The sequence below is a fragment of the Anomaloglossus baeobatrachus genome, chromosome 4, assembly GCF_048569485.1.
Source record: "Anomaloglossus baeobatrachus isolate aAnoBae1 chromosome 4, aAnoBae1.hap1, whole genome shotgun sequence".
In the NCBI taxonomy this organism is placed as follows: Eukaryota; Metazoa; Chordata; class Amphibia; order Anura; family Aromobatidae; genus Anomaloglossus; species Anomaloglossus baeobatrachus.
The window spans coordinates 617,622,044-617,643,547 of record NC_134356.1 but is presented as its reverse complement, the minus strand read 5'-3'; the positions used below and the strand labels follow the sequence as shown (position 1 = coordinate 617,643,547).

The window sequence follows — 21,504 nt, the reverse complement described above, 5'->3', positions numbered from 1 at the left end:
GGGCAAAGGGAACAGCCTCCATGGACGCCACCATTTGACCCAGCACCTGCATCAGACGCCTGAGGGTATAACGGCGGGGCCTCAGCAGAGAGCGCACAGCTAGCTGGAGGGACTGCTGTTTGACTAAGGGCAACTTCACAAGTGCCGGCAGAGTCTCGAACTGCATCCCTAGGTACGTGAGACTCTGGGTCGGAGTCAGAGTGGATTTGGGAAAATTGACAATCCACCCGAATTGGGCTAGAGTGGCGAGAGTGAGCGAGACACTCCGCTGACAGTCTGCGCTGGATGAAGCCTTGACTAGAAGGTCGTCCAGGTAAGGAATCATGCCAACCCCTGGAGGTGCAGAACCGCAATCATTGCTGCCATGACCTTGGTGAATACCCGAGGGGCCGTGGCTAACCCGAAGGGGAGAGCCACGAATTGGAAATGATCTTCTCCTATTGCAAAACGTAGCCAACGCTGGTGTGAAACCGCAATTGGCACATGCAGATAGGCATCTCTGATGTCGATGGATGCCAGGAAATCCCCTTGGGTCATTGAGGCAATGACTGATCGCAGAGACTCCATGCGAAAGTGCCGCACCTGAACATGCTTGTTGAGAAGCTTGAGATCCAGGATGGGTTGGAAGGTACCGTCCTTTTTGGGAACTAGGAAGAGATTTGAGTAGAAACCTCTGAACCGTTCCCGGGCGGGAATCGGTACAATCACTCCGTTGGCCTGCAATGCTGCCACGGCCTGCGAGAAGGCGGCGGCCTTGGAGCAAGGGGGAGTTGAGAGAAAAAATCTGTTTGGTGGACTGGAAGAGAATTCTATCCTGTAGCCGTGGGAGATGATCTCTCTCACCCACTGATCGGAGACGTGTTGAAACCAAGCGTCGCCAAAGTGGGAGAGCCTGCCACCGACTATGGACGTCGCCGGAGCGGGCAGAGAGTCATGAGGAGGCTGCCTTAGTGGCAGCACCTCCTGCGGTCTTCTGTGGACGCGCTTTTGGGCGCCAGTTGGATTTGTGATCCTTGGCTGAGTTAGCGGACGAGGCCGAGGGCTTAGAGGACGACCAGTTGGAGGAACGAAAGGAGCGAAACCTCGACTGATTCCTACCCTGGGCAGGTTTCCTGGTTTTGGTTTGTGGCATAGAAGTACTCTTCCCGCCAGTAGCTTCCTTAATAATTTCATCCAGCTGTTCTCCGAACAGCCGGGACCCAGCAAAAGGGAGCCCAGCAAGGTACTTCTTAGAAGAAGCATCTGCCTTCCACTCTCGAAGCCACAAGATCCTGCGGATAACGAGGGAATTAGCCGAAGCCACCGCAGTGCGGTGAGAAGCCTCCAGCATGGCAGACATGGCATAAGATGAAAAAGCTGAAGCTTGAGAAGTTAAGGCAACCATCTCGGGCATAGAGTCCCTGGTGAGGGAATGCATCTCCTCTAGAGAAGCAGAGATGGCTTTGAGAGCCCACACTGCTGCAAAAGTCGGGGAAAACGCGGCCCCCGCCGCTTCATACACGGATTTGGCCAGAAGGTCAATCTGACGGTCAGTGGAATCCTTAAGGGAGGTGCCATCAGCCACCGACACAACGGTCCGGGCTGAGAGCCTGGACACCGGAGGGCCTACCTTTGGGGACTGAGCCCACTCCTTGACCACCTCAGGTGGGAAGGGAAAACGGTCATCAGAACCACGCTTTGGGAAGCGTTTGTCAGGACAGGCCCTGGGCTTGGTCACAGCGGCCTGAAAACTGGAGTGGTTAAAGAACACACACTTTGCTCTCTTAGGCGAGGTAAACTGGTGCTTTTCTGCCAGAGAAGGTTGCTCCTCTGATACTGGCGGATTGAGATCCAGTACAGAATTAATAGAAGCAATCAAGTCACTAAGATCTGAGTCACCCTCGGACAGATCAATGGGGTACATGGAGTTAGCCTCCGAGCCCCCTGTAAAGGCATCCTCCTCATCCTGCGAGTCAGCTCTTGAATCAGAGCCGCGGGAGGAGGAGGGAGAGGGAACACTGCGTCTCTTCTTAGGAGGATGGGGTCTGGGCCCTGATGATGAATCCTCTGTGAGCTCCGAACCTAAGGGACCCATAGCAGTAGGGGCACCCTGTGAAGGGGGCTGATGCATATTTATCAAAGTCCTGGACAGAAGTCCCATGGACTCAGCAAAAGACTGGGAGATAGACCTAGAAAAGGATTCTACCCAAGCCGGGAGTTCAGCCACAGGAGCAGGAGCAGCCTGAGAGACCACTGGGGGTAAGACTCCAGGCTGTGGCACCGCCAAGTTAGAGCAGACATCACAATGAGGATAGGTGCTCGGTTGAGGCAGCAGGAGCTTACATGCAGCGCATACAGAATAAAGCTTTGAAGCCTTGCTCCTCGTGTGAGACATGCTGCTGGAGTGGGGGCTCTGCAAGAGAATGAACCCCAGAGAGTATATACAGAGGTCCAAAACCAGAGACCGGTTGTGGCTTACCAGACCGCTGGAGCGGTGTTGTGTGCCCTCCAGATCCCGAAGCCCGGACCCCCAAGCACAGCACTTCAGCAGGGATGCAGAGTGCAGACCAGCGCCGAGTGAACTCTGTCTGAGAAGATGGCCGCCGGAGCGAAGAGAGGGGGCGGGACTTGGCTGTGAGAGCGGGATCTGGAGGGCCCTAGAGACCTACAGGGGAGGAGACACGCACAGCAGTGGGGAGTGTCCCTCCCCTGTGCAGAACGGCCGCCGGGAGGAGCCGAGCCTGTCCCTCTGCAGGAATGACATGCGAGGGCAGAGAACAGAAACTAGGCCTCCGGCAAAGCCGGGGCCTGAATTTGAGCGGCGAGGCCGACGCGCAGGCACCATCGGCGCGGTTCTCGGGCGACAGCTAGAGAACCCGCCGGAAATGCCAATAAATACAGTAAGCACACTCTCCCCAAACAATAAAGTACAGGGACCCCCAAAATATAAACGTCTCAGGTACTTAGCTGCTGAGACGCAGGGCCAGGTCCCTGGGGATGAGTGCTCCGGTCCAGCAGGGTCCTGAAGGGCTGCGGATGGAGACCAGTCTCCTGCCAGGCAGGGAAACCGTGCTGGCTCCCACTTCAAGCCAGAGCCCAGGAGGGATGGTGAAGGAGCGCGGCATGTAAGGCTCCAGCCTTGGAAATCAACCTTACAACACCGCCGACACAGTGGGGTGAGAAGGGACATGCCGGGGGTCCAGACGTGGACCCGCACTTCTTCAATCTCATTCCAAAAGGAAAAAATCATATGAGAATGCATGTGTGGATGTATGCCTCCTGAACACAAAGCGATAAACTGGCTGCTCAGAGGGAGGAGCTACACTTTTAAGTGTAGTACTTTGTGTGTCCTCCGGAGGCAGAAGCTAAACACCCATGGTCTGGGTCTCCCAAAGGAACGATAAAGAAACACACTTTTACTTCCTAAAATATGGGGTGCGCCTTATAAGCCAAATCTATCTGACCGGTAGAGAATGATGACAAGAAGCAGGGGCAATGCTGCGGACTGTGCGCTGAGGAAGATGCTATCCTGAAAATGTCTGCGGTTCTGGCTTCAAATAATGGTGCCCAGATTCGGTGCGTGCGCAGATTGAGCTCCCAGCTCAAGATCTCGTCTGTGCATTCACCGCCTCTGGCCCATTGATCTCCGAGCAGCGGACTTCAGGAAAATGGTGCCCGGAGGTGGTCCACACGCAGATGATATCTTGGTTCGTCATTGAGCCAATAGCTTAATTTGAGCACACGCCAACTATGGGTGCCATATCTTTGAAACTTGCACCGCTGACAGTTTCTGATCGTGCCTGCCAGTGCACGCAGTGAGCATCTGGGACACCAGACGCACTGGCCCCAGCATCGCCCTACTCCACCACCGCCCCTGCCTCCTGTGACCCTGCTCCACCGCCACTGCCGTCCTCCCCGGTAAGACACCACCGGATTGTAAGACGGACCCAGTGTTTTTTTTTCTCTAAATTTGGGGTGCATCTTATAAAACGAAAAATACTGCGATACAGTGCAGCAGCAATAAGTGAACCGCAATATAGCGGGGGACGACTATTAATTTTGTAAACGGTCTGATAGATCACTCGGATATGCAATCACATTAGGATCATGGGTCTGACCTATTTGATTCCCCATCACTCCTGCACAGTCAGATGGCAGGGAGCGCAGCTCTACAGAGAAAACTTGGAAGAGGATGTAATGCTGCACCAAAACCTGTCTACGGCATCTGTATTATAGATCTCCAGCGCTGTCTGTATATTGCGGTATTGATCACAGTAATACTAACGAGAGTCAATAGTGCCAACCTATAATAATTACTGAAATCACTTACATTTCTGTTGTGGTCCATTACTGAGGATCGCTTATGGTTCATAATAGCATATACTAGGTCTCCGAGACATTGTATTCAAAGGGACATAAGATGGCTACAGCCATTTTTTGCAGAGGGACATGTTAAAGGGGTTGTCTCATCTTGACGAATGGGTAAAAGTACAAAGTGCCTATACCAGGGGTGCACAACTCCAGTCCTCAGGAACCACTAGTGCATGTTCTCAGGATTTCCTTAGCATCGCAGGTGTTGGAATCAGCATCTGTGCAGGTGATTACATTATCATCTGTACGATACTAAAAAAATCCTATTGGTGGCCCTTGAGGACTGGAGTTGCGTGCGTCTGGCCTACACCACAGTCAAGTACCGTATTTTTCGTTTTACAATATGCACTGGATTATAAGGTGCACCCCAAATTTAGAGGAGGAAAATAGGGGAAAAATAAATAATGTTAAAATAGGGGTCAGTCTTATAACAGCTCACCAGGGGCAGGAACGGCGGTGGTGGAGTGGCTCAGAGTCACATGCGGCATGGTCAGCGATGCTGTGGGCTTGGACAAGGGGGTGTCGCGGCTCAGGAAGGTCAGTGATACTACGGGCTCGGGGGTATCGTGGCAGGCGGTGTTGATCTACCGGCATGCTGCGGGCTCCATTGAACTAGCAACGGTTGACAATATGGACTTCAAGAATATGGCCATGGAGGCAGCGCATGCGCAGATTGGCCTCCACAGCCCATTTTTTTCCAAGTCCATCACGTCAAGTGCCAGAACTTCAATAGAGTTAGCAGCGCGCCGGCAGATCAACCGAGATACCACTGGGCCCGCAGTTATCGCAGACCCTCTATCCTGTGACCCTCCTGAGCTGCTTCACTGCAGTGACACTACCCCCTCCTATGATCCCTCAGTATCGCTGCACCTGCCCTACCACTGCTGCCCCGGTAAGGCATATCCGGATTATAAGATGCACCCCCATTTTTCCCTTAGTTTTGGGGCAAAAAAGTGCGTCTTATAATCCGGAAAATATGGTAACTTGCCTCTCTGTTCTCAAGAAAGAAGGAATTTTTTAAGAAGTTATCCACTACCCTAACTCATTTCATTTTTTATTCATCAATTATGTGCCACTAAATGCATCCATACTCCTATTATAATAATATAAATAATTTATCATGGCGATAGCATCACTGGGTTTCTGCCAGCAGCAGCTCTGAGGTTTACATCCATCCTTTCCTATCCCCAGGCTTACTGTGATCTATTACTATAAGTTCCATAATGCAATGCAGCAGCCTGTGATCCAGTACTTAGCTCACCCACTCCCTTCTCCACCATGTGCTCCTGAAGATATTGGGTGATACTATGTAGGTACTAGCCCATCTAGCAATTGCCAGTAGAGCCCTGTCACTGTTTTTGTTATGCAAATTTTGGTGCTTTTCAGCTTTCCATCTCAGTCATTGAATTACCTAAACCCTTTGTTAGTGAAGTTCTGCAATCTGCATTTTAAAAGCAAAAGGTGTCAGCCCCTGCTGTTGCTGCTGAATGAAACTATCAGCTCAGCATGTGAGGCAGACTAATTGTGATACCCTCCGAAATGTCTACACCCACCATCAGGAGCCCAGTGGCAACTTCCTTTCAATTGGTCTTATTTCTGTTCAAGAAAAGGAAGTGTCAGAGGAGGAAGAAGAATCTGCATAATCCAGTGCTGTGTGATCCCTGCCGAGATGTGGTCATACAACCAATACAAGTATATTACAAAGGTATTGTTTTGAAGACCTATGATATATGGCAAGAGGGTAAAAAAGTAATGGGAAAACCCCTTTGTGTATACTGTGCAGCTCATTGGCTAGGTTACCGGCCACCCTCCACCCTCCAGTGTCAGAGTGGATGGTTACATAAAGAAGGAGCTCTCGCTTACAAGCTCTTTATTTTGCAGCTGCTCTAAAGTTGCCTGCAATGATATATCCAACCATCCTCAGTTCCCCCGCACGTCTCCCAGGCTATAGATTACCTCTATCACAACGAGAGCGCTAAGTACGGACCAGCGGCACAACCGGGTCACTGGTCCGAACTGTAAATCTTCAGGACCACACTGTGCCCCAACAAACAAGAAGCCCAAGGCACAGAAGCAGTGCGCTCCTGAAGAAGGGAGACAAATCCTTGAAAACAATATGATCGCAATATCAGTGACGCATTCATCCTGAGGTGCAAAAATCTTATTCAGGATATTTTACCACCTTTTTAGGTGCTTCTAATCACAGCTTCTGGTGACATAGAACATTTGATAGTTCACCCTGTTTTAGATGCCTAAATATGCAGATACACAGTGAGAAGAGTCAAAGTGCCGTGCTGCCTCATCGAAGAAACTGTCAGATTTATATTCAGGGATTTTATTTTCTACACGTTTCGTAGAGACTTTTCCCTTCCTCAGGAGAAAAAAAATAAATAAAATCACATGGTCTGTGATTTCTCTTGAGGAAGGAGAGTCTCTCCGAAACATGTAGAAAATCACTGAACATAAATCTGATAGTTTCTTCAATACGGCAATGTGGCGTCTTAACTCTTCTGTCTATCTGCATCTCCACGTGATTTCGCAGCAGCCGTGGTTAATGCTCAATCAGTGGTTGTGAATTACACAACCTACCAAGGTGAGCCTTGACAGTTGTTATACTTCGAATACACCCAAGGATAAGACATTATTTGCGACCTTTCTTATTTTCCAGATGCCTAAAAATGGCATTTTGTTGTCATACAGACTATGACAATTCCTATAAGACTAGACTAGCTGCAGGGAATAGTAGTGTCCGAGTTGCTATCAAAGAACTGCAATAAGTGGAGGTGGAAAGAGCAAAGCAAAGACGAGGGTTCTCCTGCAGTTAGTCAACCATGTGGATTTTGGGATTTTGGTTTGGGCCATACTCACCAGCTTGGTAGTCATACAGCGCTCGGGCACACAGTCCTCTATCTTCATCCACCCCAGTTTCATAGACGGCCTCCTCCTGCTGCGCCTGAAGTAACAGGAGGGGGGATTAATACCTGCACAGCATTACTAGGGGGGCAACACAGTGTCAAGTACTGCACCGGACAAGGCTCTTACCACAGGGCTCACTGCAGCAGGCTCTTCATAGATCATATTGTCTTCTGGGGGCTCCTGGTACAAGTCTTCTTCTTCCTCGGGCTTATATGAAGAAACCGGCTCTGTTGAGGGACACACACTCTCCATATAAGCTCAGGAGGTCTATATACCTGCCGGCAGCAACTACCATTGGTTACATCTGTGTACCTTTCACAGTGACAGTGGGTTCTGGAAGTGCACGAGGTACAGGGGCAACAGGAGACTCAGGGGGTGTCTGATGGGCACGAAACACAGGGGATGCAGGGGGTTCTTGGACACGATTTACAGGGGATGATGGAGGAGACTCTGGCTCGGGCTGACTGGTCGACTTCTGCAGGAAGGGACTGCGCAACCTTCCTGAAAACGTACACCACGAGACAAAAAAAGACATACACCATGATGCAACAGAAAACACAGTGAGGGAGAGACAACGGCGGAGCACGACATATCTCCATTATCAATTATCACCTGTGGTGGGTACTCACCGGGCTGGGCGCTCGCCGATGGGGCACTAGGCATTGAGCGCTCTTTCTGTAGGAACATCTCTCGTGCGTTCACTGACCTCTGGGCAGCAGAGTCCTGGAGAAGACATTAGGGATGTGACCTGGGATTTTTTTTTTTTATTTATTTTTTTTTTTAACTATTGAGAGGACAGGGTTTTATATCAATCTTACATGCTAATGTCTTTGTATTGTCTATTTTGGACTCCTATTAAGGTGCTTGATCCTCACACACAGCTGCAAATAAATGTCCAACCAACCCAGGGGTGCCTTGTCCCCTCATTCAATATATACACTAATGACAGGAGATCAAAGAGTAAATTTAGGATGCAGATGTGTCATCGGTCACTCACAGTCATGGACTTGTGGTCTGTACAGAAGACGCTGCGTGATCAGGGCGAGTGTCAAGTAGTACAGCCGAGAAACAGAAACAAGCTCAGAAACCAGGAAGGAGAATAAGGGGCCAAATGGTAACTATCGGAGCAAAAGACAGCGAGTCTCTAAAAAGATTGTCCAGGCTTATAGCGTAACAGCCATTATTTATTCATAAATCAATAGTGCACATTAAAAAAAGCAATTGTGCAATATATCTTAGAGAAACCTGCTTCTTTGTCCTCCTGGGTTGATCTTTTTAGTCTTAAAGGGAACCTGTCACCAGGCTTTCCTTTCAAGCTGCAGCCACCACCAGTGAGCATTCTAGAATACTGTATATAAGAGCTCAGGCCTCGCGGTGTAATGTAAAAAACACCTTTATAATATTCACCTAGGGGGTGGTCCGGTTCGATCGGTGTCACTGCTCTAAGAACGACGTCTCCTCCATCTTGTGCATTCGCCATCCTCCTCCTCCTGAGGCCCACGTGCATGACGCGTCCTACATCATCCACACAGGCCGCCATGGTGTTCCTTCGAAGGCGCACTTTGGTCTGCCCACTGAGGGCAGATCAAAGTATTGTAATGTGCATGCGCGGGCGGTCTGTCTCCTTTACTCGCGACTATGCATTACAGTACTTTGATCTGCTCTCAGCAGGGCAAAGAAGTGGGCATACGCAGAACCACAGTGCCGTGTTGTGTGTATCTCATAGGACACGTCATCCACACGGGGCTGAGAAGAAGGACGGAGATTGCAGCAGAGAGGAAGCGCTGGACCGGAGAGCAGTGACACTCATAAAAAGTGGACCGCCCCAGGTAAGCAGTAGAAAAGTTGTTTTTTATGTTATACAGAGCAGCCTGGGCTCTTATATACAGTAGTATTTTGGAATACTTTATATAAGAGCTCACTGGTGGTGGCCGCAAGGGACAAATCTGGCGACAGGTTCTTTTTAATTTGTAAATCTGTCTTCAGTGATTACAGATTTTCCCAATACTGGAACCAGATAACAGGTGCTGCTATATACCATATTTTTCGGACTATAAGACGCACCCCCCCCCCAAATGTTGGGGGAAAGTGCAAGGTGCGTCTTATAGTCTGAATTTATGGCATGGCTGTGGGGAATTAGGGTCATCGGCGGTACGATCAGGCTGCAGCAGTGCCTACTGTGACCACATGGGCTCGCTCATTTCATATGCATGCCCATCATCCCGCCCATCATCTCTCAGCGCTGAAGCTGGCGCTGACAGGTGGGCGGGATGATGGGCGGTGGATGCGCGCATACTAAACAGCCGACTCGCATGATCACCCCTGGCAACTACAGCCTGGAGTGACCATGTGTGGCTGTATTCACTGTCCCCCGCGCATCATCATCAGCGCGGGGGGCAGTGAATCAGTGTACTCACCATTCCCCTGCAGCGTCGCTCCTCCTCCGGTCGGTGGCAGCAGCAGCACCACTGACCTGTGTGGAGCCGGCCACAATCCCTGCAGCATCGCTTGTCCTCCTGTCTGCCGGCAGCGGCTGTGTGTGGAGACTAGCGGTGCGCACAGCGATGACGTCATCGCTGTGCGCACGTGTCCACACACAGCCGCCGCCGACACAGACAGGAGGACAAGCGATGCTATAGGGATCGTGGCCGGCTCCAGACAGGTCAGTGGCGCTGCTGCTGGCACAGACGGGAGGAGGAGCGATGCTGCGTGGAGCGAGGAGTATAAACGTTTATTTTTATGTGTGCCACAGGATGCGGACATACACCAGGATGGGGTATATAGCAGGATGAGGCCATACACTAGGATGGGGGTATATAGCAGGATGGGGGTATTTATCAGGATGCAGGCCATATACCAGGATGCGGCCATACACCAGGATGGGGTATATAGCAGGATGCAGCAATATGCCAGGATGGCGGTATATAGCAGGATGAGGCTATACCAGGATGAGGGACACACATATATATGGCAGGAGGATCATATACAAGGCATGAGGATCATTACCAGGATGGGGTACCTTAGTAGAGAATTTGGGGACATTACCCCGGTAACAGTGTAAGCAGCAGATCCTCGCCCCATAACAGTGTGTCCTGACCACATGTTTTACTTAAAATTTTATTTTCCTATTTTTCTTCTCTAAAACCAGGGTGCGTCTTATGGTCCGGCGTGTGTTATAGTCCGAAAAATACGGTATACTAAGTATTTAGAGAGTGAAAGATCAGTCCAGAAAGGGAAAAAAAAAAAAAACAGATTTCTTTGAAAAGATATTACATATTGGCTTATTTTCATGTGTACTATTGATTGATAAAATTAAAACGACGGTTACGCATTAAGCCATCAGTGTTAGACTGGAGAGGGTCCGATAGCCATCAAAATTCAATTATCTGCTCCAGTGATGGGATGTATACAGTGAACGGAGTCGCAGCAGCACAGCTCTGCTCTATGTGTATCAGCCGCTCTCAGGAGCTACAGCTCAGCTCCTACTGAAGGGAATCAGAGCCGATCTGCAGTACCAGGGAATAGCTGCTACACAGGTATAGAGGTATAGTGTTTCGGGTCCATCCCCAGTTTACATACCATCACTGGAACAGAAAAAAAAATGATCATGGGTGCTGGACCCCCACCAATCTGATATTGACAACCTACCACTACTGTGCATCTCATCATTATAGTTTATGGGTGACAGGACAGTAGAAGAATTTTTTTTATTTCCCCGAAGAACCCCTTTAAGCTGTTGATGGGAATAGGTCACTTTGGGGGAATAAATTCTTCTACATTGCTTACCCTCATAAACCATATGTTCCATATCCTCACACTGTGAAGGTAGCCTAAGCTATAAATTGTTTGTTCAAACGTAATAAGAATATCTTATCTTGCAGCGCTGGGGTCCTGGGTTCGAATCCCACCAAGGACACCATCTGCAAGGAGTTTGTATGTTCTCCCCGTGTTTGCGCGGGTTTCCTCCGGGTTCTCCGGTTTCCTCCCACACTCCAAAGACATACTGATTGGGGCTCATAATCTAAAGTCCCTATGGGGACAGTGTTCCTAATGTATGTAAAGCTCTGTGGAATATGTTAGCGCTATATAATAAAGATTTATTTATTTTAATATCTGAGTATGTAAATAATCAAAATATAGATGTAGTAGCATAATTATCTGTGTCTCTATATAGCAATCGCACAGACCCATAGTATGATTCTAAGCTGTATATTCAAGAAAGGGTTAACCAAAGTACAAATGAACAAGCGAGATATTCATTAAGTTAATTGGGAGCCTTATCAGTAAAATTCACAGGAGAATGTCATATTTGAAGGCAGATGATCCTATACTCCCATGCATCACTCCTACAGAATCTCATGCTCGCTTACCGTCTTCAAAGTGAGATAGGAATGTTTTATCTGGGATGATATATGATCTCATGTATTCTTCCAGTGCTACCAATACGCACTCCCCCCTAATTATTCTTTATCAGTATGTGTGAGCAAATGGAGAAGTTTTGTAAATATGTTTCAAGGCTGAAATTATGTGTTAATGCTTGAGTACTTGAATACACTAGTTCAGACGCACGCTTGAGCTCAAAACAGAGAACGTGTGTTCATTGAGTCTCATAATAACTGTACATACAGCTAATACGGCACCGGCCTCTGTATATCCTGAACGAAGATACCATTAGCTATCTTCACCTAAATTTCTCCCTTGACAACACTTCCTGTAATTCAGTGTGACATGAGCTGCTCTTTGCTGCTGCTCCTCCTCCTCTCCTCTGAAACATTACATCACAATGTCACAGAGGGTCTGCTCTATGTTGTTAGTAAACGTTGTCCCCAGATAATAGCTGCCACACGCCAGTTAGAGAAGAGGGGGAGCGTCCCCCACCCCCCCCGATCTGTTCACAGAACAGAACAAGCTATTATCAGAGGGCAGCTATTACCAACAGCATGGAGCAGGCTGCGCCCTAATGTGTGATGTGACGTCCCAGAGGGGAGGAGGAGCAGCAAAGAGAAGCTCAGGTCACACTGAATTACAGGTATTGTGAGGGTGATGAACAGTATTGTGCATCTCATCTTTATCGAGTATGGGGGCAGGGAAAGTAGAAGAATTATTTTTTTTATCTCCGTGAAGTAGCCCTTAAAGATAAAACAGAAAGGCCATTAACTCTATGCAGCGCATCTCTGTACTTATTGTACATAACCCCACCTTGTCACGATTACTCACCCGATCTTTTTTATCTGCTTCTTGCTGCTGCCTCCTGTTTGAGAACAAATAAAAATGAATAATTAACTTTCCATTAGGACAGCGGTTTAGAACCTGCTGCTAACTACAACTCCCAGCATGCTAGAAGCGGTGAGAGAATGCTGGGAAGTGCTATTTTGCAACAGTAATAGCCATCTGCCACACTAACCTGTGAGCATCTATCTCGCCTGCCCTTTCCTTAAATCTTCTTTCCCTCGCCTCGGCCTCTTTCTGCTCCCTCTCTTTGCGCTCCTTGTCCAATCTCTCCCTCTCCACGTTTGCCCTCTTCTGTTCCTCCAGTCTGCGCTCCTCTTCATCTTTCTGTGTGCAGTGAATGACCAGTGGGTTATGCCATCAATGTCACCGTCAATCAGCAGTTATCGTCACCAGGATTGACTGTCCTCACCTCTGCCTTGGCCCAGAAGTTCTCTTTTCCAACGCGCTTTATTTCAGACATTGCATTCGTTTTCTGGTATACAGAGCCCTGTGAGTAAAACATCAATGTCAAAATAGCTGGCCACCATCTTTATTCGCACTACCGATAACCACGGATGCTGAAATCTGCATAAACAGCCCCATCTGCCTCATCTCTGACCACTACTGACCACGGGGCCCTGGGGAGCGTCGCTGCCTCTGCTGGTCTCCTTATGGAAGTTGTAATTGGCTCCAGAAGCTTTGGCAACCTTCTCCACAATTACGTCTGGCTCCACATCCTCATCAGCACGGGCATTAATCGTCACATGGGCACCCTGGAACAAGACCACGATTATACCAAGTAGTCGTGTGAGGACATTCAGATACCTTGAGGTTACCAATCCTTCCCGAAAGACTCTACCCAAGACAATATTTACACTAACACACAACATAGGACTTACATACGTGGGGGTAAACATGGCACTAACTCGCTGTTATTGGTAAAAGGTGGGGGGGGGGGGGAGGGAGAAAAGTTCCTGTATTGAGTCATTGCAGATTATATAGAGCAGAGATGACAGTAATGGCCGGAATGTAAGGAAGATGGGATTTGTCTAAAAATATTCCCATGACATACACGTTAAGGCAGTTCTCTGCAGCTGTCACAAAGGCAATTATCTCTTCTTTATATATAAGTATTAACATTTCACTTATCTCCAATTGTTTCCTTCAGTACAACCCGGCCTTTAGTCAATATTAGAATGCCGCTCTGTTTAACCAGTAGTGTGCTGATTAGGCCACACCGTTATACCTGGCTCAAAAATACTCAGAAGATGGACCACTGTACCACAGGACGTTCGTGTTAGCTGCCCACTTAAATCAGACCCACACCACTAGAATATTGAGACATTAATCAATTAATTCAGTTTTTTCTTATTAAACCCCATTGCCACTAGTGTATGACATTCGCTCCCTTCCCGCCCCCATTGTAACGCATTCGGCCCCACGCCCCTGCCCCAGTGTACCGCATCCAGCCCCCTCTAGTGTACCGCATCCAGCCCCCTCTAGTGTACCGCATCCAGCCCCCTCTAGTGTACCGCATCCAGCCCCCTCTAGTGTACCGCATCCAGCCCCCTCTAGTGTACCGCATCCAGCCCCCTCTAGTGTACCGCATCCAGCCCCCTCTAGTGTACCGCATCCAGCCCCCTCTAGTGTACCGCATCCAGCCCCCTCTAGTGTACCGCATCCAGCCCCCTCTAGTGTACCGCATCCAGCCCCCTCTAGTGTACCGCATCCAGCCCCCTCTAGTGTACCGCATCCAGCCCCCTCTAGTGTACCGGGGGCGTCACGGTTTTCGTGACGCACATCCGGCATCGCTTGCGACGTCGTCTCGTGTGACACCTCTGAGCAACGCAGAATCGCTCACAAATCGTGAGTTGAATACTCGACGCTTATTTTTAAAAAAATTGTTTATTTTTAATGGCGCCGGTTGTTCATTGTACCCGGGGCAGCAGACATCGCTCCGTGTGACACCCCGGGAACGATGAACACAGCTTACCTGCGTCCCGCGGCTCCCGCCGGCTATGCGGAAGGAAGGAGGTGGGCGGGATGTTTACGTCCCGCTCATCTCCGCCCCTTCGCTTCTATTGGCCAGCCGCTGTGACGCCAAACGTCACTCCCCCTTCAGGAAGTGGATGTTCGCCGCCCACAACGAGGTCGCTCAGCAGGTAAGTACGTGTGACGGGGGTTTAACGACTTTGTGCGCCATGGGCAACTAATTGCCCATGACGCACAAACGACGGAGGAGGGTACGATCGCTCGTGCAATCACACGATAGATCGTACTGTGTGAAGCCTGCATACCACATCCAGCCCCCTCTAGTGTACCACATCCAGCCCCTCACCCCCTCTAATGTACAACATCCAGACATACAGCCCTTCCCCCCCTCTAGTGTACAACATTCAGCCCCTCACCCCCTCTAGTGTACAACATTCAGCCCCCTGCCCCCCCTAGTGTACAAACTCCAGCTCCTCGCCCCCACCCCCTCTAGTGTACAACATCCAACCCCTCGCTCCCGGTATATAACATCCGGCTCCTTGCTCTGCTGACTCCATAACTGCAGATTCCAAACCTCCCCCTTAGGCACAAACACTGCCTGAGCCTTACATCACCAAGCACAATGAAACTGTTGGATGAAATGGTGTAAAATCAGATAAAACAATGACCTTGATTTATGAAGGTGCTTACAACTGGTGTGAAATACTTAGAATATCTTTTGAGATGTTTCACATTTACACACCAATTCCACTCAGCTCTGCCAAATTGTGCAGAGTTGGAGGCAAAGCCTGGTAGGGATGGGGTTTGGCTTTACCCACCCATCAAAAGCATCAATAGCAGCGGCGCTTCTTATGCCACAGATGTTACTCCAGTCATGGGTGGACATACCATACGTGCAACTTGTGCACAGGGGCCCAACAAGTGAGGGGCCCATTTCTATCTGCAAAGCCGGTGGAATTGTGCACTTTCATTAGCTCTTGGACTGGAAAGGGCCCATATATTGTTTCTGCACAGGGGCTCTTCTGTCTGTGTCCACTAGTGACTCCAGTCCCTGACTGACTCAGGTAATATTTCTGGCGAGGTGGATGGAGGTGCACGCCAGCCAGTGAGCTCAATGATTGACTGCAGCGCTCTTAGTAATGTCACCGCTGCAGACAATTACATACTGGGAGACTCAGCACTGGACCTGCAGAGGGTGAGTAAAGCACAGTTTTTTTTTTGTGTAAATAAACTGCAGATGGGGACAGGAGTTTTGCTAAATCAGTAAACCCTTTTGACAGTACACGTCCAAAATAAAGCCCAAATGGGACATCAATGTGGCCTGAAGTCTTCGATAAGGGATATTAATGTATGACGGATTGGCTACAGCGACTTCTGCAGCTTTCCCATTCCTTTGGATGAGTTTGCAGATATGCATAGACAAGAAATACTCCGATGTATTAAATATTTCTGCCAATAAGTTGGAATGGGTGAATATACTGTAAAGCAGATCGTTCATGGCTGTGCGCTGGGAAACGGAGCTCCGCTACACAGATCTAATGTGAAACATAAAGAGTTGGTTTTTATATTTTCTTGCACAAATGACAAAACGTAATCGGACATTTGTGTCTCTTTAATACAACAGAAGAGAGTGAACATATTGTGCTGCGCAGCAGCTGATCACTAAGCTGTCATTACTGCTGCGGGAGCCGAGCAGCAGGAGTCCTGGTGGTTGCCATAGCTCACAGCACATCGCTGCTTCTGAAAAGAACATTTTTACAGGAAGAAAGCCAAAATCCATGCAAGTCAGCCACCCGGCACTGAGGAACCACAATCCAGGCGGAGAGGAGACACGACCGGAGAGCACAGGTCAGCCCTGCCAGCCACTGCACAGTAGGACTGATAGCGAGACTGACGTTTTCTCTACGTCCTACCACATTTGTGACAGATTCTGGTCAGGGACTTCACAAAAGAAGGGGCTTTTTATGGTTCCTCTGATGTTTATGTGTTGGAAGCAAAAGGTCAACTTGTAATAACTGAACAAATGGGTCACATCCCCAAAACGGTGAGGTGTTCCTGGAACGTAGTGGTTACCAAGAGTGGAAAATTAGACAACAGGGTCACCGACACCCAAGGCATGAGAAGCGGAAACAAACCAAACCAGTCAGGTCCAATCCAACATTAGAGCTACTGCACCACAAATGGATCAAAAATATAAATGATGGCCATTAGAGATATGTACCGGATCAGACAGAGCATTGCAGCCATAAACTGGTCAGGAAGGCCATGCCGATTCCTTCCACTGCACCATGGAGCAATGGGAGAAGGCGGCCTGGTGTGAGAAGAAGGCGGCCTGGTGTGAGAAGAAGGCGGCCTGGTGTGAGAAGAAGGCGGCCTGGTGTGAGAAGAAGGCGGCCTGGTGTGAGAAGAAGGCGGCCTGGTGTGAGAAGAAGGCGGCCTGGTGTGAGAAGAAGGCGGCCTGGTGTGAGAAGAAGGCGGCCTGGTGTGAGAAGAAGGCGGCCTGGTGTGAGAAGAAGGCGGCCTGGTGTGAGAAGAAGGCGGCCTGGTGTGAGAAGAAGGCGGCCTGGTGTGAGAAGAAGGCGGCCTGGTGTGAGAAGAAGGCGGCCTGGTGTGAGAAGAAGGCGGCCTGGTGTGAGAAGAAGGCGGCCTGGTGTGAGAAGAAGGCGGCCTGGTGTGAGAAGAAGGCGGCCTGGTGTGAGAAGAAGGCGGCCTGGTGTGAGAAGAAGGCGGCCTGGTGTGAGAAGAAGGCGGCCTGGTGTGAGAAGAAGGCGGCCTGGTGTGAGAAGTCAGGATTTATTTTACATCATGTAAACGATGTCCCTTACCTGGTGAAGACATGAACTATGGGAAAAGACAACAAGGCAGAGAAACTGACACGTTCTGGGCAATGTTCTGCTGGGAAATTTTGGGCCCCGACATCATGTGTATGCACCACCGGCCAAAGTCTTGGACAAATTGCATCCCTTCTTGGCTGTGGTGTTAACTGATGACAGTGTCCTTTATAAATGAGATAATGCCCCCTATCACACTGCAAAAACTGTGATTATCTGTGGGATGTGCTAGAAAAACCCATCCAAGAGGCCACACCCCATACCTTACAGGGTTGTAAAGTGGACTTGTAACCAGGTAAAGAGAGGCCGTTTTTTCATTTTATTCTCACTGCTCCACAGAATATCCAATATTCTTTTTTAAATCTGACAAAGTTCCAGAGATAGGAATTATTTAGCGCTAATTTTTGTGATTTTTACAAAGGAAACGTAACACACAGGAATCCTCGGGGGCGTGTCTTTAGCTTCTATGGCTTATAACCCAGTGAGCCACGTCCCCTTGTCAAGATCATAAAAATTACATACTGGGTGCAGTGAATAAGAGACCCATATCTCTAATCACATGGCAGATTAAAAAAAAACAAAAAAAACTTGAGAGCAGCAGGAACAACATCAATAACTCGCCACCCTTGACCTGACGACTAGTCCTGTTTAAGGATCTGCTTTTAACTTCTTTGTGCTAGATAGTGATCAGCGAGCACTACCATGCTAGGTACTCGTAATGGAAAAATGCTGAGTTCCCCATTGACTCCCATTATACTTGGTAAACGAGTCAAGCCTGTACGAATATGAAAATGCTCGTTACAAGTACAGAGCACCTGAGCATAGTAGTGCTCGCTCATCACTAGTTACTAGTACCGAGCACCTGAGCATGGTAGTGCCCGCTCGTCACTAGTACCAAGCACCTGAGCATGGTAGTGCCCGTTCATCACTATTTACGAGTACCAAGCACAGATACTGCACAACCGCTTCCTATTGATTTCAATGGAGGTGGATGTGCAGTACCCGGCCGCTATCAATTGATGGGGCAGCTCCGGAACTGAGCATTTCCAGCCGCCTGCTGCTGCCCCTGGCACCGAGAACATCTGATCGGTGGGGGTGCCGGATTCTGATGATTATCCTAAGGATAGGCCTTCAATGTAAAAGGAGTGGATAACCACTTTAAAGTACATCTCATCCAATCCCCAATAATTAAAAAATACTTAATGAATTGATACAGAAAGAAGATACATAGAAGCATGGTCGCAGAATATTTACCTTTAGAAAGTTTGCCAGCGTACTGACATGGTTGGCACAAACCCCTTTCCTGGCATCGTTCACACCCTCCCCTGTCTGGAGGAGAAAGAATACATGACATGAGTGGAAGAGGAGGCACTGAGCAGGGAAAGGGCTGATACCACACAGCAATGTCCTTACCCAGTTAATAAGGACGTATTTGGGGAGTCCGGAGTTGGGGTCCTGCACTCGGCAGAAGGCATACATCACTTTTCCACTGCTCAGCTCATCCACAAGTTCTTCCAGGCCTCCATCTATGAGGAGAGGAGAGGTGAATTTGCGGCGAGGCGAGAGTGGCGGCGGAGAGAGGCGAGGCGAGAGTGGCGGCGGAGAGAGGCGAGGCGAGAGTGGCGGCGGAGAGAGGCGAGGCGAGAGTGGCGGCGGAGAGAGGCGAGGCGAGAGTGGCGGCGGAGAGAGGCGAGGCGAGAGTGGCGGCGGAGAGAGGCGAGGCGAGAGTGGCGGCGGAGAGAGGCGAGGCGAGAGTGGCGGCGGAGAGAGGCGAGGCGAGAGTGGCGGCGGAGAGAGGCGAGGCGAGAGTGGCGGCGGAGAGAGGCGAGGCGAGAGTGGCGGCGGAGAGAGGCGAGGCGAGAGTGGCGGCGGAGAGAGGCGAGGCGAGAGTGGCGGCGGAGAGAGGCGAGGCGAGAGTGGCGGCGGAGAGAGGCGAGGCGAGAGTGGCGGCGGAGAGAGGCGAGGCGAGTGGCGGCGGAGAGAGGCGAGGCGAGTGGCGGCGGAGAGAGGCGAGGCGAGTGGCGGCGAGGCGAGGCGAGTGGCGGCGGAGAGAGGCGAGGCGAGTGGCGGCGGAGAGAGGCGAGGCGAGTGGCGGCGGAGAGAGGCGAGGCGAGTGGCGGCGGAGAGAGGCGAGGCGAGAGTGGCGGAGAGAGGCGAGGCGAGAGTGGCGGAGAGGTTTATAATAGACAGAGGTCACAATGTAGTAGATGTGAGATGAATTTTCACACAATGACTACTGATAGCATGTGGTTACAGCAGTGACAAACACTATATAGCGGGTTTCCTGCGTCTGGTCACAAGCCACACACCTCCAGTGCCCGCCAGTCTGATGTCGTTGCTGTTGCCTTCATAGGTGAAGAGAGCCCTGCAAAAAAAAAGATCAAAATCAGCCACAAATAGTATAAAAACCATCTAAAAACTATTGTGTATTAACAATGAAGAATCAGCAGAACACCACCAAGACAAAAGCCCCAGCACAGCAGAGGTGGTCTAGGCTGGGTCAGCTTCCACAGAACTACAACCCTCAGTGTAGTCCTGATACCCTCATCACCCACAAGATAAAACCGATATTGGTGCACATACCAGCCTAACATGTCCAGGAACTGCACCTGTGCTCATGCTGTGTAACTTTTCCAGTGGGCAGTTCCATTATCAGCATTCTGCCAGCACTATAGGTTCAGAAACATCCTTTCACCAAAGCCCATTTTTTCTGACAGTGTCCAATGGCATGGCTGCCCTAAACTGAAGGCCCACCCCTGCGGATATCACACTAGGTAGGGTGGAGTACCAAGCGAATGGTAAAAGGGAAGGGAAACCCTGCGTCTAGGGAAAGAGGAGATGGTGACCCCTGACCAAACGTACAGCTGGCCCCTGGGGTCCCTCACCACCCTAGATAGGTTCTGTACCTATGCGCCAAGCCGGATACCTGACCCTAGGATGATCCTAGAGCTGCGCCCTAAATAGGGGGTGGTATGAGCTCTTCGTCAACACCACTAAGCACTAAAGAAGACAAAGGGAGCACACACATGGGGATAGCACATGAGCAACTGATCTCCAGATGCCTCAGGAAGACGTTCAGCAAAGAGCAGCAACGATCATATAGATGAGTGCAAGCCACCTGCTTGCATCCAGAGCTTGTGAAGGAACTGAATATTAACAGCACAAGGCCACGAAAATGAGAATATTTAAACCCATGAAGAAATACAGATTATTAGAAGCTGAGGGGAAGAGGAGCTCTGCAGGGTCTTAAAGGGAAAAGGAAAACCCAGGAGAGGAGATACTTGGTACACTGAATACTGACAGTAGGAACGATAGAAAGTCAGGGAGCATTTTGTGCAGCCAAATGCTGTGACCTTCTATTGCCGGACACCACAAGACTGTCACCCGTGACATCAGATGTCTGTATGCTGCTTGACAGAAAGGTGATCAGGACCAGTGAGGAAAAGCTCGGTCCCCAATGGACAGCATGTTAAACAGAAGGTGGCACAGTGTAGTGTTTTGGGTTTTTTTTAGGTGGTGGGGGGAGAGGTAAAAACATTACTTATACATAGCGATTTGCAAATTGTCTATCATATTATCCATCAAAGGAGATCAAGTTATGTGAATCAAACATATGGTGGGGATCACTGGACCAGAAGTAGGAGAGGGAGAGTGACTGACCCCAGTGTCCTAATTGATTTTTTGGCTTAATAAAAAAGGATCCACTGGTCTGAAACATTGCAATGTTTTTCACCGAAACGTTAGGTAAACTCTGCCCAAATATTTCATCAATATCAATGTTTGCTTTCCTACTGGATATACTGCAGATTGGGCGGCACAGTGGCTCAGTGGTTAGCACTGCAGTCTTGCAGCGCTGGGGTCCTGGGTTCAAATCCCACCAAGGACAACATCTGCAAGGAGTTTGCATGTTCTCCCCGTGTTTGCGTGGGTTTCCTCCCACACTCCAAAGACATACTGATAGGGAATTTAGATTGTGAGCCCCAATGGGGACAGTGTTGCAAATGTATGTAAAGCGCTGTGGAATTAACAGCGCTATATAAATGAATAAAATTATTATTACAAGACCAATACCAACTCGGTGGGTGCTGCCAATCTCTACTAGGCTACAACCAGAGACACCAGTGTGTATAGGACCTACAACTACAAAACGGGAGCCTTAGAGTGAATCTGTCATCTGAGCATCACGGCGTAGGCAAGGAGATTC

General features: G+C 49.5%; 1 protein-coding gene across 2 annotated transcripts in view; it reads right to left on the bottom strand.

Moving 5' to 3' along the window:
- The window catches only part of DBNL (drebrin like), a 71,359-nt gene that overhangs the window by 31,380 nt on the left and 18,475 nt on the right, over window positions 1–21,504 (bottom strand). Inside the window, exons 2-12 of one of the 2 annotated variants that reach the window (XM_075346257.1) lie at window positions 19,610–19,665; window positions 18,714–18,826; window positions 18,555–18,629; window positions 13,107–13,250; window positions 12,908–12,985; window positions 12,671–12,822; window positions 12,484–12,517; window positions 7,896–7,989; window positions 7,579–7,767; window positions 7,393–7,493; window positions 7,219–7,303 (exon numbers count right to left, since the gene is read on the bottom strand). In XM_075346257.1, the coding sequence (XP_075202372.1) occupies window positions 7,219–7,303; window positions 7,393–7,493; window positions 7,579–7,767; window positions 7,896–7,989; window positions 12,484–12,517; window positions 12,671–12,822; window positions 12,908–12,985; window positions 13,107–13,250; window positions 18,555–18,629; window positions 18,714–18,826; window positions 19,610–19,665 (1,121 nt within the window). The remainder of the gene's footprint in view (window positions 1–7,218; window positions 7,304–7,392; window positions 7,494–7,578; window positions 7,768–7,895; window positions 7,990–12,483; window positions 12,518–12,670; window positions 12,823–12,907; window positions 12,986–13,106; window positions 13,251–18,554; window positions 18,630–18,713; window positions 18,827–19,609; window positions 19,666–21,504) is intronic. The other variant, XM_075346259.1, reaches the window with a different exon arrangement.